This window comes from Artibeus jamaicensis, unplaced genomic scaffold (assembly GCF_021234435.1).
Source record: "Artibeus jamaicensis isolate MK-2021 breed Jamaican fruit bat unplaced genomic scaffold, CSHL_Jam_final contig_467, whole genome shotgun sequence".
NCBI lineage: Eukaryota > Metazoa > Chordata > Mammalia > Chiroptera > Phyllostomidae > Artibeus > Artibeus jamaicensis.
The window spans coordinates 4353127-4370664 of NW_026521845.1; the positions used below are offsets into that span (position 1 = coordinate 4353127).

Consider the following 17538-nt stretch of genomic DNA (forward strand, 5'->3'; position numbering starts at 1 on the left):
CCTTCTCACATGATGTTGGGTAAGTTCCTTCCTCTCCATTAGAGGCTAATGGCTCTCACACTTTTTTGACTAAAGTAAGAAACACTGGTTTACCTTTTGCGACCATAGTAAGGTGTGAATTTTATGATATGCTCCAGTACGCGCACACAAAATGGGCAAAAAATTTATTGCCTCACTATATGGCATGCACTGTGATGTTTTCTGTTCTCTTTTATTCTTTTTTATGTATATACATAAATATATGTAATAATCAGCTAAATTGGTTTATCAACACACTAAGGACACAGTGTCCTTTAAAAAAAATCAGAGTCTTAAACTTTTAGGATACTTTCGAGCTATAAAAAGCTCTGACTTGGGGCTTTACTTTTCACCTGCTTTTTAATAGTTGAATTATTTTCTGACGTATGCAAACTTAAGGAAGCAACACTGAAGACCTTTGCTGGATTACAATTCTTAAACTCTCCTATTGTCTTTTTTGTATTAAGGTTTGGTGTCTGCTTGATTGGTGTTAGGAGGGAGGATAATAAAAACATTTTACTGAATCCAGGTCCTCGATACATTATGAATGCTACAGATATCTGTTTTTACATTAATATAACCAAAGAAGAGAATTCGGCATTTAAGCACCAAGACCAGCAGAAAAGAAGCAAGGCCTCTCGGTCGTTCTACCACGGACCCTCCCGGCTCCCTGTCCACAGCATCATTGCCAGCATGGGTGAGAGCAGACACATCTGAAAAGACCGTTTGTGTCTTCCTAAATAAGTAATACATATACTTCCATTGTATGAAAAGTTCAAGGACAAATTCAGAATGCACTAGTTTGTATGACACACTTGGTGTAACTAAAGATACAGAACACAATTCTAAGCTGTTAAATTGGTAAACAAAAAAGAAATCAAGCTCATTCAAAGCTGACAACAACTGTTTTATATTCCCGGTGAGGATGTAAGAACCTGACGGGTCTGTATTCCATTTGTGAGTCCTCCCCCCACACGTCAGGAGGCTATTCCAAATATGCCTTGTTTTGTCTAAAACTCCCCTTCCATCCCTTATCTCGTTCTCACCATTTGACTTGGCTTCTCTGACGCAGAAGTTAACTTTTAAGAAAATTCAGACAAGTAATCAGTTCCTTACATTTTTCCCACTGAACTACCTATAAACCTACACATGTAGTTTCTGTTACAAGAAAAATACAAGTTTTCTTTTAACTCATCTAAAGGCCTTTTCACATGCTACAGACCCATCTCTCTTTACTTCACTCTTTAATTCCTCCTCATTATCTAACTTCATTTCCCACCCCCCAAAAGACTGGCAAATCCCCCCCCCCCACCGTCTCTGTCTCTCTTCATAATTCTACACACACACACATGCGCGCACACACACACACATACACTTTGGACCAACATCCTTGTAGATAAATTTCTCTGCTGGCTTGAAATCTTATTGTTTCCTCTTGGGACATCAGGAGTATATGAAAGAGAGTGAATAGATTGACGGACCATGGACCTCGTTTAGGGAAGAAAGTAAAAGACATCCATTGGTTGAAGGAGACTGAAAAGTAGTGGATTAATTGATTATAATTCCATCTGGAAGATAGGAGGTGAAGGTGTCAAGGACAGAGAGGCCAGACACAGAGATGAGCAGCAGTTAAGGAGTGTTTACAAAATCTAGGCTCTGACCTTGAGTGGGAAGGGCCTTAAGCCATTCAGACTTGCTGTTCTGACTTCCCCCAGGTTTCCCCTTGGTTCTGTGCTCATCATTGTCTGTCAGATCAGAAATCAGTTAGTATGACTTCAGAGTTGCCCTGCTGACCACAGGGACAAGTTCCTTTCTCCTCCTGTCCCCAACCCCACTGTTCTTCATTACATCATTCTGCGTACTTTCTATGTGGTATTTGTCATCACCTAAAATGACTTTTTTATTTATTTGTCTACTTGTTTATTTTAAAGATAAATCCATACATGTAGAAGCCTTGTCTGTCTTGTTCCCAGCAAATGTCAAGTTTCTAGAATTGTACTTGTCAAATAGCAGGTACTCAATAAATATTTGTTTTTTAAAGATTTTTAATTTATTTATCTTTATAGGGAAAGGGAAGGAGAGAGGGAGAAAAATATCAATGTATGGCTGCTTCTTGGGCGTCCCCTTGCTGGGAACTGGCCTGCGACCCAGGCATGTGCCCTGACTGGGAATCAAACTTCAATCTGGTTCACTCAATCCACTGAGCTATACCAGCCAGGGCAATGAATTTTTGTCTTATAAGTATAAAATAGGAATGGTTCTTTTATAAAAAGTGGTTACAGATAAGAGAAAGATAAGTCACCAAAATGGAGGGGAAGACAATACAATGAGACATCCAAAGAATTGAAGTACCCAGTAATTCTTTGTTAACTTTATATAAATGTGCATTGAAATGAGGGATTTTTTAAAAACTTTAAATTCCCAGGCATTTCAGCATTTCACAGATCTTACATTTTGTGCTGTAGAGCTAGACTCAGCCAATAAACTTTTACACAAATATAGTATTTTTTGTCCAAGTGGGCAAAAATGCCCCCAGGATAAAGATGTGTGTAACTTTGGAGATGAAAGGGGAGACGAGCTTTCCTTGTTACACTCGTTGCCTTTCATGTCCCTTCCATCATGAAATGTCAGACACCTCCCAACAGCGGCAGGCGCCCTGACGGCTTTTCCTGTCTCGTTGCGCCAGGTACTGTGGCTATAGACCTGCAGGACACGAGCTGCCGATCGGCCAGTGGCCCTACCCTGGCCCTTCCTTCAGAAGGGATCAAGGAGATCAGAAGGCCCAGCATTGCGCCGGTTCTGGAGGTGGCAGACACATCATCCATCCAAACCTGTGATCTTCTCAGCGACCAATCAGAAGACGAAACGGCACCAGATGAAAAAATGCCCTCAAACTTAGAGTACGTGTGGACACTCCCAGAGTTCCTGGCATCTGTGCCTGCTCTGGGAACTGCTGTCAGCCCAGAGGCAGCCCCAGAAGCAGTCCTCTACCTTCCTGCCACGCCGGCCTTCCACCAGGCAGTGGCTCTCTGGGCTGTAAAGTATTCTAAGCCCTCAGATTTCTGATTTCCTCATACAGGGTGGGGCAAAAGTAGGTTTGCAGTGTTGGGTGCTTGAAACACAGTGTACTCTTGTATTGTTATCTATTAATGACTGCATTATATTCCATACAAACAACTGTAAACCCACTTTCGCCCCTCCCTGGATATTGCCAGGCAGTTTTCTCTAACGTATCCTTTATCCTTAAAGAAAAAAGTCCATTAGTCAGTAGTTGCATGAGAGAAGCTGCCTTTTTGTGATTGTTGGTTTGGGTTAAGTTATGTTGTACCGTTTACCTTTAATGTACTTTCTTCCATGTTGAAGTTCGATCTGTTATTCAATAACATGTGACAGAGCTTCCTCTGTCACACATCTCCTCTTATCTCCCTGTGCAGCAGTATTTTTTGCATAATTTGCAGTGATAATAGTTTGAATAGATGAATAAATGCTCTTGTTCTCTTTCCTTAGCTTCCACAGTAAAGAGCAGCGATGCACACGCAGTTAACCCACTTTTAGCTTTCGGTAGAGTTTGTTTACTTGTCATATTCCCACGTTATATCCCTTTTGTGAGCAAAGTGTGGTGGTCAGCAGCCTTGACCGGGGAGCTGGCAACCACTGGTCTTCCATCTCAGTTCCCCTTCCCGGGGCTTTGTGTGAGTGAATTTGATCAAACCGTCTGCCCCTTGGTGTCTGTCCTGCACACTGAGCCTGCTCGTATGTTGTTGCCTCCTAATGTTCACATGAAGACTGAGATCTTACAGAAAATGTGCTTGTGAGGGTGCTGTCTGTGCAGAGTAAGCATTCAGTGAGTGTTGATTATTAGGGGAAGTGTGAGTAGTGGTGATGATAACACTATTCAGATGCTTCTCCCATTGTTTTTCATAAAGCAGGCAATCAGTGAATGTTGGATTAAACCAGAATTAACGAAAATATAATCGGAACTTGGAAAAATCCTTCTTTCATTCTTCCCACTTTTTACAAGTGTATTACATGTAACTTTGATGTAGGCACAGAACACGGTGCACTTTAAGAAATCAAAAGTGCTCCAATGTATTTACAAGATATTTGCTAGACACGAAGAGAGGTTCGACCCCCAGGGGATTGGTAGCGATGATGTGGTGGAGTGTGATGGAAAGTCTTTCCTTGTGCACGCTGCTAAAAGGATTAAGAGGTAGAGATGTTCTATTTCTAGAAAGCAAAAAAGAAGAAGTGATAGTGAAAATTCCCAACTTTTAAATTTGCCAAATGTGTTCCATTGTACCTCCTAGCTAATGATGTCGGGAAAATAGTTTCAACTAGATTTGAATTATTTTTTTTATCAGAAAGTAAAATTTTTTGTCAAGAAAACAAGGAGAGCTTGTTCATACTGAATACAGGAATTTTGCCTCCAGGAAATTTCCTTTTATTTCTTAATTTTCATCCATGCTGGTCCTTTTTGACAGTCTCAGTCTGCAAATTAGCACAGCCCAAATGTGCCGGTGGTGCTTTTTTCTTAGTCAGCAAACTGAATCCTTGGCAGTATTTTAAGCATGATTCTAGCAAAACCCCTTTGGGTGGGTGTTTAACTCAGTAATTAATTCAATATTTACTCCTTGTTAGTAATGCATCCATAACTAATGAATATTGATAGAGTGAATCATGATAATAGATTTTGCTTTAAATAGGTTCTGTAAAAATTAACATGACTACTTTTAAATCTATCCGAATTTTTTAAACTGAGGATTGGCAACTTTCTTTTGTAAAGAACAGTAAGTATTTCGGACTTTTTGTACCACGTGGTCTTTGCAGCAACTACTCACGTCTGTTTGGAAGCGTGAACGCACCCTGGGAAAATGCAGTGAATGAAGAGCTTGGCTGTGTTCTAAAACAACTTGTAGATACTGACATTTGAATTTCATATATCACGTGATGTGAAATAGTATTCTTCCTTTGATATTTTCCAACCATTAACACATATAAAAACCACGTTTAATTCACAAAACCAGGCGATGGGCCCTGATATGCCTCCCCCAATTCTAAATCTACTTCCTTATCAAAATGTAGCTACAACATAAAGGCATTGTATCCGGCTTTACCGAAATAGAGGGTCGTAGCTCTGACTTAATCATCCAGCTCTGCCGTGCTATTCAAGGTGATGCAGAATCTCATACTGCTTTGCAGGTACGCTAAAGGCTACCCACCCTACTCCCCCTACATAGGAAGTTCGCCCACGTTTTGCCATCTCCTCCATGAAAAAGTGCCATTTTGCTGCTTACGACTAGACAAGGTAAGCATTTGCTACCGTTATTTCCTGCAGATTTAAATTATGCTATTTTGGCCCTGGCTGGTGTGGCTCAGTGGATTAAGTGCTGGCCTGCAAACCAAAGGGTCGCAGGTTTGATTCCCAGTCAGGGCATGGACCTGGGTTAGGGGCCAGATACCCAGTAGGGGGTGCTGGAGAGGCGCGTACACATTGATGTTTCTCTCCCTCTCTTTCTCCCTCCCTTTTCCCTCTCTAAAAATAAAATAAATAAAATATTTGTTTAAATTACTATATTCTGTAATTACATATATCCAAATCACTTTTACAGTCTAATACATATGAAATAATTTTGTACAGAGTAAACTAGGTTCAAACATATTATCTTTGCAAATGTAAGTGCAATACATAATATGGTGAGTTTTACTTTCTTCGCTGTGCTAAGATTATTCAAGTGCTTTGTCTCTCTGTGAAACTACCCAGTGACTCACAGAGGTGCCCAGCTCTCAAACCTGTGAACTCTCATTTCCAACAACCACAGAACCCCTTCCCATATTCTGTGCTGCCAATTGTTCCAGGTTCTTTAATTATGCTAGCACTTTATTTATGGAAATGAAAGTCACAGGTAAATCACTTTTTTCCAGCTTCACTGAAGTATGACTGACAAGTAGAAGTTATATATATATTTGCCGTATGTGACATGTTTTCATACGCATGAACATTGCCATAATTTTTAAACAAAGACACCCACATATCACCTAGCAATAAGTTTACTTTACAGTAGAACATGTGCACACACATGTTGCTGATTCTTTCTTCCCCCACATTATGCTACCTATTTGCAGTTGATTTGTCTGATCACGCATATCATTGCCTAAAACACGCTGGAGAAGTGGACATAGGAAAATGTGACTATTTTCAAATCTGTTGGGAAATAAAGGACTTCCTGGGTTAGATTAAGTTTACACATCCATATATTGTAATATCTTTTCACCAAATTTTAGTGGGGTATGAACATGGTGTTCCTTTGTATCATTTTTCTTCTTTAGAGTTGTCAGCATAACTACTATGAAGATGCCAAGGCCTATGGATTCAAAAATAAACTAATTATAGTTGCAGCTGAAACGGCTGGAAATGGATTGTATAATTTTATTGTTCCTCTCAGGGCGTATTATAGACCAAAGAAAGAACTCAATCCTATCGTACTGTTACTGGATAACCCGTAAGTATATTTACAAGTAAATAACATGAGCAAGATGAAGAGTATTTAATATTACATCAAAAATACTTTGCATTTGCTTATAATATTTTGAATCAGACACATTATGGCACGTGATGTGTTTGGTGATGTACTCTGGGCTGTGGTACCAGCTAATCACTGAACTTGGTTGTATTTCACAAATACCACTTAAAACACTGCTGAAATACCCTCAGCATTCTGGTTAGAAGTATTTTGCGAGTGGTCATCACTCCATACCAGTGGGACACATGCCACCAAAATAATTACAGTTATTTTCCTCAAATGAATCAACTAGACTGGAAGAGCTCTGCCCACACTGGGTGCTTCACTGTCTTTCTAAAGAACCCTTCATTATCAGAGAGGCATATTAATGATCCATTTTCTGTTGTGCCGTGAGTTATGGTGGTTCTTCCACTGTTAGAAGAATACATTTGCTAACATAACATGAATAAAAAATGCTTTACCTTGCTCACTCACTTGGAAAATGTTAGGTTGATATACTCTTGTGAAATTAGACTATGCAAGCATTTCAAAATCCTTGTGCAAGTATAAATATAGGTCACTGAATGCTATGATCAAACTGACTGCACCCTAAAATTATGATATTCCTCTCTGTGACTGACAATTAGCAGCAGATGGTCGTTAGAGCAACACCATAGGGTAGGATGCTCCAGCTCTCTTCTTAAATTCCAAAGGGATGCAAATTTCAGGATAAACTGAATGAGGCCAGAATCTGTGGTCTTGTCTCTGCCTTTAAAATTTATCAAGTGGAATTTCTCAAAACAGAGCTAGCTCCCCAATATATGACCACTTCATGGTTTTGTCTATTCTGAACATACCAATATCAAGGTACTTACTGATGCATCTTTTTTTAGCATCATCATTACAATGATGCTCAACTCTAAAAATTGAGCACACTCCTAGAGACTTCAGTTTAATTATTTTCACGTATGATGACCCAGTGGCTTTTTGATACTAAGTGGGTATCCCAGCACAGGTGAGGTCAATTTAGGGCAGGTGTGGGGGAACAGAAACTTGGACCTAATGTCACAAGACATGGAAGCTTACTCGTTTCATATGAATCTTAGGAGCATAAGAGGTGGGTTGTGAGGTGGCCTTGGCAATAGACTGGTTACAAACTCACCAAAGCCCTTGACTGGATGCTAATTTGGGGACTTCTCTGGTGGAAAGTGCTAAGGGACTGGCTGAACTGTCACACAGAGATGCCCATTTAACTATGTGAATTCAAACGTGTCATTTTAGCTCTTTTTTGCTTCAGTTTTACCACTCCCTTAGTGACAGGATTGAAGACAAGGGCATTTGCAAACTGACTGCCATGAAGCACCTGCTTCTGGTGTGGCTTGGACCAAGGTGGGTTAACTCAGGCCCTAGAATACAGAAGGGAGACAGGAGGAGACTTGGAAAGAGAGAAGCATGACTGTGCTTATAGCATCCCTGTGGTGAAGGGTAAAAGCGGTCCTCGCCCCACTGATGTGTGTATCTCCTATCTGCATTCCTGGATCCCATTTCAATGTAGGTTGGGGGTGGGCATTCCCCAGGCCTCCAACAAGCAATGCTGGCTGGGGATACCAGCTGGGGGTCCTGCAATTCAACCCAATCCTGACAACAGCTACCCAGAAATAGCATCAACTCTCAATCCTATAGGAATGTTCCCCACCCCCTGCTTTAGAAGCCAATTGCAAGCCCAGATCAATTCTAGAATTAGAACTTTCTAGTTCATTCATAGTTCATTGTTTTCCTATATAATATTATCATACAGATTTTTGATATATGCAAAAATACATGGTCAGTTCTTTTTAGAAACAAAAATTGGGCTTTCACTTTGGGTTATTTTGCATGAAAAATCTCCTTTGCTTCTCTCATGACTTAACATTTTGCAATCCAACTGTTCCCATGACGTTGGCTGTTACAGGATTTTTGTGGGGTTTGTTTTCTTCCAGAGGGTATAACTGGGCATGCTGTAAAATTTATTAGCTTCTGAGTACTTCCCGAAAGTGGTATCTAATATTTTTATTTGCTGTCCTCTCTTCCTTTGATCAGAAATGAGGGAGCAGAAGTTAAAGACCACTGAGTCATGTTCCAGGAAGTTTTATGGAACCCTTCTTCCAAGAAGGCGATCCCTTGCTCTGCAGTGGCTAGCATTTCGCAGTGTGCTCTACACCATTGCTAAGAAATTTTGAATAGAACGCTTAATTCTAAAAAGCTTTCCATGTTCTGAGAATCTGCACCCTAATGATTGTCCACAGTACACGTATTAGTTAGCTTAGTGGGATTGGACTTATTTTAAATTCACGAGTACTGATGAAAATAATTCGCAGTATGTGGCTATTTAGGAAATTTAGTTGAAAGGCCAATTAATTCAATGTAACAGAAATAACAACCGATTTGAAATCCTGGTACATGTGGGATTTGAATATATGAATTACATTTATGACATTGACGCATAAGGTGTCAAACTATGTGGTCACCATGTTTTCGAGTAGAAAGCCTTGCAGATCCCTTACGGCGATTAAAGGAAACCAGCCCCAAGGGAAAACGCCTTGTGCTTGACACTGGTTCCTTAGGGCCGGTCAGAGTTCTGCCTGGTTGGCCCTCCGCTTTGTTTCGTCTGTGGTTGTGCCATGATGATTTCATGACGATCTCTACCCCGACCTCGAAGGTCATCCGGTCATCTGATCACAGCATTTCGGGAGAAATGGGAACGAGAGTGAAGAGCTTTGGAACATGTGACCCAAAGCAAAGCCAAGTTGAAGTGCAAGGTCTAGGCGTCTGACCCTAATTTTTACAGCGTCTGGGTCACACTGGCCCTTTACTGAATCCGTCTTCTTTTCCCAGAGAGAGTCAAGCAAACGCAGGCTGCTGATCTCCAAAGTCCTGGTTAACGTGCCCGAGAGGCCAGCGCTCTCCTTAAAGGCATCCACACTCTGGCCTCACACAGACGGGGGCAACCGCGTCTGAGATAGGCCTGTTGTCGCTTACCAACCTTCTCTCTACACCCCACTCATCTCGTTTGTAAAACGAGTACAACATTCATCTTAACGCTAGTGCGAAATTGGACTCCTAAAAATCAGTCAGGAAGGGACGGTGTCCCTCCCTTCCACCACTCAAGAAGCCAACACTGTCAGGATTCTAACGGATGGGTGGACTGGTGTGCAGACCCAATAAACAGGAAAAGGGAAATTTATTTTAAGCAGTGGAAATAGAACTACTTACATACTTTTAGGGGAGAAGTAACCTACTTAACAGAGAAATTATGAAATGCTAAGGAAAAAAACTATCTCACTGCCTTCGTTTCTTGAATTTGAAATAAAGAAATTAAGTTTATTATAGGAATTCGTAAAGTGGAAAAATAATGATCTTCAAATTTTCAAGTCCATGCAAATTCACAAACCTTTTCATTTCCTAGTAATAATTAGCTAATGATATTTGCATATAGTGGCAATTTTTATAGTGAAAGATTTTCGTGAGGACGTGATGCTTTCGACTTGTGAGGAGTCCTCTTTTTTAAAAAGATGATGTGAGTTCAGACTTTGACTAGTGCTGTGAACCTTTTATTTCTGTAACTAATATCAATTATTTTCTACTTGTTGAATTTTTATTTTTTATTACTAGCTAATTTCAGTCTGTTTTGTTCAACAATATGTATTAAGAAATTCAATAATTTAAAAGTTGAATTACTTGTACTCTGACTTTTTACAATGCATATATTCCATGGTTACATATACTACATTTATTTATTGATCTGTTGATATATTAAGGGGTATAATTCTGTATATTCTTCAAGAAAGTTGCTCTCAGTAGGCAGGCTAATTTAGTTCCTCTGGGTCAATTAAGAAAAAACTTCCTCGTTTCTCATTTTAAAGGTCTCCTCTGCAAGAATAATTTTTAAATTCACTGACAAGACTTTTTAGTCATAATTAAGAGTATCAATTCGGTACTTTTGTAGCATAATGCCATAATGTTTCTGATTTATAAAGCTGAAAACTTGTTTTTATAACTCCAAGTTCACTGTATTATTTATAGTATGTACAAGTGATACTTTCTAACTAATGTTAAGAACAAAAAAGTACCTAAATTAATCTTGTCAGCAGTATTTAGTTCTGGAAATGCCAACTAAGTCGACTTCCTTTCCCTGGAAGTGTTGCCGCCATTGTGACATTGTGTTTCGTTTTGTAACCCATCCACCACTTAGGCCAGAAATACACTTTCTGGACGCAATCTGTTGGTTCCCAATGGTTTACTACATGGTGGGCTCTATTGACAAGTAGGTGGCGAAGTGTGTCACGCTAACTAGTATGTGTCCTGTGGTCCGCCGCGCTGTGCCCCGTGTTGCATGATCAGTGGAATGGGCTGTTCTAGCTCTGCATACGTGATGTAATCTGCATGTAGAGTGCATTGTTCTGAGCTGTAGCCATCCTGCATTCAAACTTCCTAAGCAGTAATCTGTGGTGGAATCAAAGCAAATTTTGCTGCATGTCGATTTTGTCCGTTTTGTCCAGTTGCTAAAGCTGTTGCAGTTGTGTGTCGGTTAATAGCATTGCTGCCTTTGATATCTGGTAGAGAAAAGTCTGCAGCTTCAGCATGAGAATGCATTGGTACCATGGCCCTAACTGCAGGGGACCTCCCATGTAATTCAGAAACGCTCACTTTTAAGTCAGGGTTATAAAACGGAGCCTTTCTGAATGCGTGTACTCCAAGAACATATATCAGAGTTCACCATTTCTAAAAACGTGTTACTTAAAAGGTCAAATGTGTGCGATGGTTTAGTGTTAAAATACAGATTCCTCTATATGCATGAACATGACATTATAAAAATGTAAGTACTAAAAGATTGTAAAATTAATATGCTTATAAAATAGGTTAACTTTTTATTTTTAAGAAGTACCAGCCAGAGCCTTCAAAATGAAATGTTTAACTTTATCAACAGAGAACCTTCACGCTTACATCTCACCCTGTAGATGTTGAAAAAACAAAGTTATTAACTAGGACAGTATTTTGGCTGTGGGGGCATCGAAGACCAAACAGAATGACATGTATTTAGCCTCCACTCTGTATTAAAATTCACATCATCACTTGTCATAATGCTAACCAACTAACTGTAGTGTAGTTAGATATATAAAAATGATGTAAATCTATGAAAGAGAACTTACTCCACATTTAATCAGTAGGAATGTTTCTTTGAAATGATAGGATTCAATTCAAATTCACTAGGGAAACAGGATGTTTAAAAGACAAGAAACGAACCTCCCACCATCTTTGCCTGTGTAAACCACAAAACGAATTTGCCCTCTGAACAAGTGTGTATGGCGAAGAGAAGGCCTGAGAGCATCTAATTCCTATGTCAAGGATTGACTCCAGGTTGATAATTGTTGAAGCAGGGTGACTGTTAGGTACGTGAGGGTTCACGATTCTCTTTTGCTCCTGTTTGAAATTTTTTCGAAAACCCCTTTGAAATCGAACACACTCCCTTACACTCTGACATTCACATTGTAGTTCTCCCTGAAAGTCTTAGGGAAGGAGAGAAAGGGAAACAGGGCTCATTATTTATCCTCTGGAACTTTTTTCCATCCCTGTTGACTTTTTTCTTGCTCTGCCATCTGGTGGCCACACTGTGTAAAGCAGCCATGCTGAAGATGGTTGGTTATGGGAAAGTGATACAGTTATAAGAATACATTGGCAAGATACAGTTATAAGAATGCACTGGCAGCCTAATAAAAAAGGAAAAGAGAATATAATGCAATATTAAATGAATTTAAATATAATAACTTAAAATTAAGATGCGAAGAATAAAAATATTGGCCCAGCGTTCAAATAGGCCATTCCAATTGGTTAAAAATATTTTCGATTAGACTTAAGCTCATTTCATAATAGTTACTAATCTCACTTGCCAAGACTATATGTAAACCACAACAGCCAGTACTCTGGGTATAGCATTAGCTGATACCTTAAGGGATTAGCAGTCTAGTACAGGTACTTTCATAGAGGAATTTTGGTCAAATTTCAATTTCATTGACCTATTGCTTATGACATAGGCATCTTTCCTACCATAACTTCTATCTGTACATCTTTTTCTAGGCAAGCCCACCTTCTACCACCTGTCTTTCCCTTCTCCTATATCTATGAGTGTCATGGACAGATTATGTTCCATGACAGAGAAAAGGTGTTACAATCAGAAATATCAAACAGTGATTTAAAATTATAATAAAGTGGGCTGAAGGCACATGGCCGAGGCAATAATTTTTATGGCCCCTAAGGGACCATAGTGCCTTCATTTCCCACCTACTTCTTTCTTTATTTATGCATTTTAATAGATGTAAGAACAATTACAATGAATTTCCTAGATAAATGGAATGTCCAAATGAAGTATTCCTAGGGATTTAACTCAGTCCCCATACTGATTGAATGGCCCTTCTCCCCATAGGATGTTTATTTGGAATAACATTCTGTCTCCCCAGTTTTAGCCATAAAATCTACCACAGAACACTGTTCCTGACTCAAGTGCAGTATTTTTTCTGGACCCCTCCTGGGGACCTTGGACTCAGAGCCTTGGTGACGCTCTCTGCCTTCTAACAGAGTAAGAAATCCTGCCTCCTGCCTCCCAGGGGAGGCAGGCGAGCCCCTCCCACTGGCTAATTCAATCAGCACTTGAAAAGGTCTGTAGGCAACTGACTCCAGTTCAAGAATCTCAAAGGAACTACTGTTCTTCACGGTTTACACCTCCTGTCTTAAATCAGAAGCTGTGGAAGCCAGTCAGCCTGATTCTCACCTGTCTTCCACCACCTCTATACCTAGAACGATGCTACACTCATTCAAGTTTACTCTCCCATCCGATTCAGACCTGTTTTTCTAGTTTGTAGGAAGCAGAGGCAATGAGAGAGTGGTTTCCTGGTTTCTGCTCTGAGAGTAACATTTTCCTTTCATCCAGTGACAGGCACACTTCTCAGAGATAGAGACCATCACGACCTGTAGGAACTCATAAGCTAGGTTAGCACAATAGTGCAACCCAGGAAACCAGGTCATTTAGTCACTTAGTCAAAAAACGAGAGGCTCACTAAACAGTAGGCTTGAATACCACTGATATTTGCATGTTGTATATGTTCTGGGCAGGGAAGAGCCAATCTGTAATTCAGAGCTTTAGAGAAAGAAATAATAGAAATTCTAAAATAAACATCACAGTTTTATATATCTTTGTAAGATTCAACCATCCCAATTAACATAAGCATTCATTTGTACTATTACCAAAAGCACTCCCTTTAGGGATTAAAAAAATGGGTAAATGTTTTGGAAATAGTATGCTAACTGTAAAAATATAGTTCTAACATTTTGGTACCATGTTTTATTAAAATAATTAATAACTATTATTAAATGCACATGCATTGACACAGTCGAGATCTAATAAAATATAAAGAGCTCCAGAAATACACACATTGCCTCCCATTGGTAGATAACACTGTCCCACTAGCATCTCTGGGGCACGAGTCAGTGAAAGCCACAGGTCAGGGCACAGGGGACCGAGAGTCTGAGTACCAACCCCCTCTAGCCCTGGGCTTTGCTGAAAGTGCCTTTTTCTCTCCTGATTTCCCTCCAAGCCTGGACGACTTGCTCAGGTGCGGAGTGACGTTCGCGGCGAACATGGTGGTGGTGGACAAGGAGAGCACCATGAGCGCGGAGGAGGACTACATGGCCGATGCCAAGACCATCGTGAATGTGCAGACCCTGTTCAGGTACTGAAGGGCCCGCAAGCCCGGCCCTGCCCTTCCCTGCCCTTCCCTGTCCCCTCAACAGCAGGTGTAAGAGGGGACATGGGGCACTTACAATGACGTCACCATCATTCACTGGCTCCGAATACAAATATTTCTTTAATGCCCACTGGTCGATTGCCACTGTGTGAAACTAAATTTCTGACACCAGGTTAGTAATTCTTTTAAAAAATAAGTAGAACAATAAATCTGTTTTCTTGTATAGTTTGGCCAGGACAGAGCCTAGAAAGCATGTTCGGTAGCCGTCATGATTCGTGGTGGACTCTGCGTGTTCTCCTGCTGGTTTTACGCAGACCACTGGCCAAAGGCACGCCCTTACATTCTGGGTAACTAGGAGTGAAAGGTCACGGGGCTGTGAGGGCGGAGCCTGACCTTACCCGCACTGTGTTCCTGCCCCTGTTTGTGAAACTCACCCAGGCCGGAGTCCCCACTGCGGTCACCTTTGGGTGAGAGGGAGCCACCCTGAGCAGAGAAAAGTTCATGCTCTGAGCAAAGTCCAAGTCATCCACAGATCAAGACAGCTGTGCCACTAGAGATAATTCTTCTTAAAATAATTCGAAAATGCAAATATCTAAACGACTGTTTCAGCTCTATGAGTCTGGCAGAAGTCTGAATGAAATAGCTGAGCTCCCGAACAGCGGAAGTCACTGAAACCATCCAAACTCTGTGGTCCGCTCCCCTTGCTTCCCCTTGTGGCTTCTTCATATTATAGCAAAAGCTGTATTGATGGTGATTATTTGTTTACAGTTCGAGCTCAGAATTCAGAAGACAGTCTGGATGTTTGTGTGACCTTCCTTCTCTGAGCCTCAATGTCTTAAGCACAGGTTGTTAGACATTTTAAAATATCCATGCCTGGTTCTTTTCAGTCACTCCATCAACGGGAGCTGCGGCAATTATCAGCAGCACCGCTGCCATCTGAGGTGCTGGCAGACACTCACTCTTAAGTACGCTTCTTGACCTTCTGGAAATGATTTCCCTCATCGGTATAAAATGCATGTGAAAAGTAGTTAAATTAACCCTTTTGGGGTGTTAATGCAAAGACCGGGATTTGGGTATACAAAGATTCCATCGTGGCACCTGGAAAATCGACCTTGAACTAGTATAAGAACCTTCTGCGGCAGCCGGAGAACTACACCCTCTAAAGTACTATAATAAGGAGGGTTCTTTAGAATGGAGCTGACATGCTGAGCTATATAAGATAGTGCATTTACAGGTAGCATGGCGCATGCTCAAAATATGACTGGTATAAGCAAGTCTTTTCTCTCTAGAAAATAAAAAAAGGAAATTGCAGCATAGAAAATTAATTCAGAAGAATAAGATTTATAGCAGGTGAATAAAGTAAAATTATACTTAAAAAAATTCATGCTAAGCAGAAGCTAATTACAGTTTTAACTGGAAAGGATCTTAAGTTGTTCGGATTAAACATGCCATTTTAATTTTAACTTTCTGAGAGTTTTTTCTACTATAGTAAAGTTTCTGTGGATTGGACTTTTACTATATAGTATCTGAAGGAATTATTTTGATTCCAAGGTAATAATATACCCTCATTTTACTGAGAGGTGTGAAGGCTCTAATTAACCATTTAAAACAAACTGACTGGCTGGAATGTCTAAGGGCAGTTGAGCACGTGGAAACTGACCGGCAAAGGCTGCGGGTCGTCAGGTGTTGAAAGGATGAAGGATGAATGGATGAATAACTCTGCGCCCCTTCACTGTTAAGATTTCTTGTCTTCAGCAAAACATTTTAGAAAGTGTGCAGTTTTCAGGTGCACAAGTCCATCTGAATAGGCTGAATAGTTTCAAGCAGAAACTTCAGAAGAACTGTTAGATGCCCCAGTTAGACCCTGGTGTTAGGTATCAGTCTCTGTTACAAACCTGTAATCCCGGGGCATGGGGTCCAGGAAACCCTGGGTCCCCAAATCCACAATGCTCCAGTCTTTTTCTATAAAGTGGCATAGAATTTGCACATGACCTAGGCCCATCCTCCCGTACACTTTCAGTAATCTCTAGATTACTTACATCTCACACAGTGTAAATGCTGGGTAGCTATTATACTGTGTTGCTTAGGGAAGAAGGGCAAGAAAAAATAGTATGTGTTCAGTACAAACGGCTGGTCTCAGAGTTCTACCAGTGTATCACCAGTAGTCTGTGGAATAAAGTGAAGTCTATTTTTCCTCTTTATATTGGTTAGCATAACTGGGCATGTCAAAAATATTTATCAGATGAGTTAATTCAGGCAGAGACTCCTCCTTAAGGTATTCAACACTTCTCCACAATGATACATACACCACTAAGTCAGAACATAAACCAACTGTAGACAAGTTTTAAGTAGATCAAACTAGATTATTTTGGAATATATTATTGCTTTAGTATGATCCTAGTACCCAGGGAAAAGAGACTGATTATGTCATTTAATTTCTAAAACGTTCTATATGCAAAAAGTATGTGGGTCATGTTAAGGCTCAGAAAGAGATGTACAGCATTAGCATTTTAAAAATACATAAATAAGACTATGAGACAGCTCAAATTTTAAGTATAAAATTTTATACTTGAATACAAGTAATACATTAGAAACATAAAAGCTGCTGCAATGAAATGTCTTATTATTTAAGTCTTATTTAGTCCTTGGTTTTCACTAGGTGGCAGGCTTAGCTAACGCACTCAGTTCCTGCGTTTAAAATAACTAAAGCTCCAGGTTCATTCACCTTGAACAGAACAGGTGCATGTCCCGTACACTTCACTGCCCTAATTCCAACTCTACCAATTGTTCACATGCCTGGCTGGGCCGATCGTATTATCACTCCCTCTTCCTAAGACCTCAAATGTGTCTAGCCACAGGTGTGTGTACTTATATTGGAAACCATGTGTTAGAGAAGGATTATGTTCTATTATGTTCTCCACGTAATCACAAATTCATCTGGTTTCAATAATGTATATGAGAGACAAAAGCTCTATTTTTCAAAGAAAAATTCCCAAAAGACAAGATACATTTTCATTTGCCGGCAGCTCTGTTTCCTGCCTAGAAGTCCTTCTCTGGCCTCCTGTCTCAGCGGAGTCCCAGAGGTTTCCCACAAGCTCTGGGTTCACTGGTATCATGCTACTTAATCTGAGAACATTCACTCCACCACATTTATCACCGTTAGAAAAATATGACAGTCTTGTAAACTGTGAATTTTTGTAGTTTCCTCTATGAGGGCATAGAGTCTAATTTAAAGGCAGGAG

General features: G+C 40.2%; 1 protein-coding gene across 8 annotated transcripts in view; it reads left to right on the forward strand.

Moving 5' to 3' along the window:
• KCNT2 (potassium sodium-activated channel subfamily T member 2) overlaps nucleotides 1-17538 on the forward strand; it is a 197967-nt gene that overhangs the window by 144432 nt on the left and 35997 nt on the right. For all 8 annotated transcript variants that reach the window (XM_053667314.1, XM_053667318.1, XM_053667319.1 and 5 more), the window contains 5 exons: nucleotides 486-715; nucleotides 2705-2918; nucleotides 5218-5323; nucleotides 6346-6518; nucleotides 14147-14281. In XM_053667314.1, the coding sequence (XP_053523289.1) occupies nucleotides 486-715; nucleotides 2705-2918; nucleotides 5218-5323; nucleotides 6346-6518; nucleotides 14147-14281 (858 nt within the window). The remainder of the gene's footprint in view (nucleotides 1-485; nucleotides 716-2704; nucleotides 2919-5217; nucleotides 5324-6345; nucleotides 6519-14146; nucleotides 14282-17538) is intronic.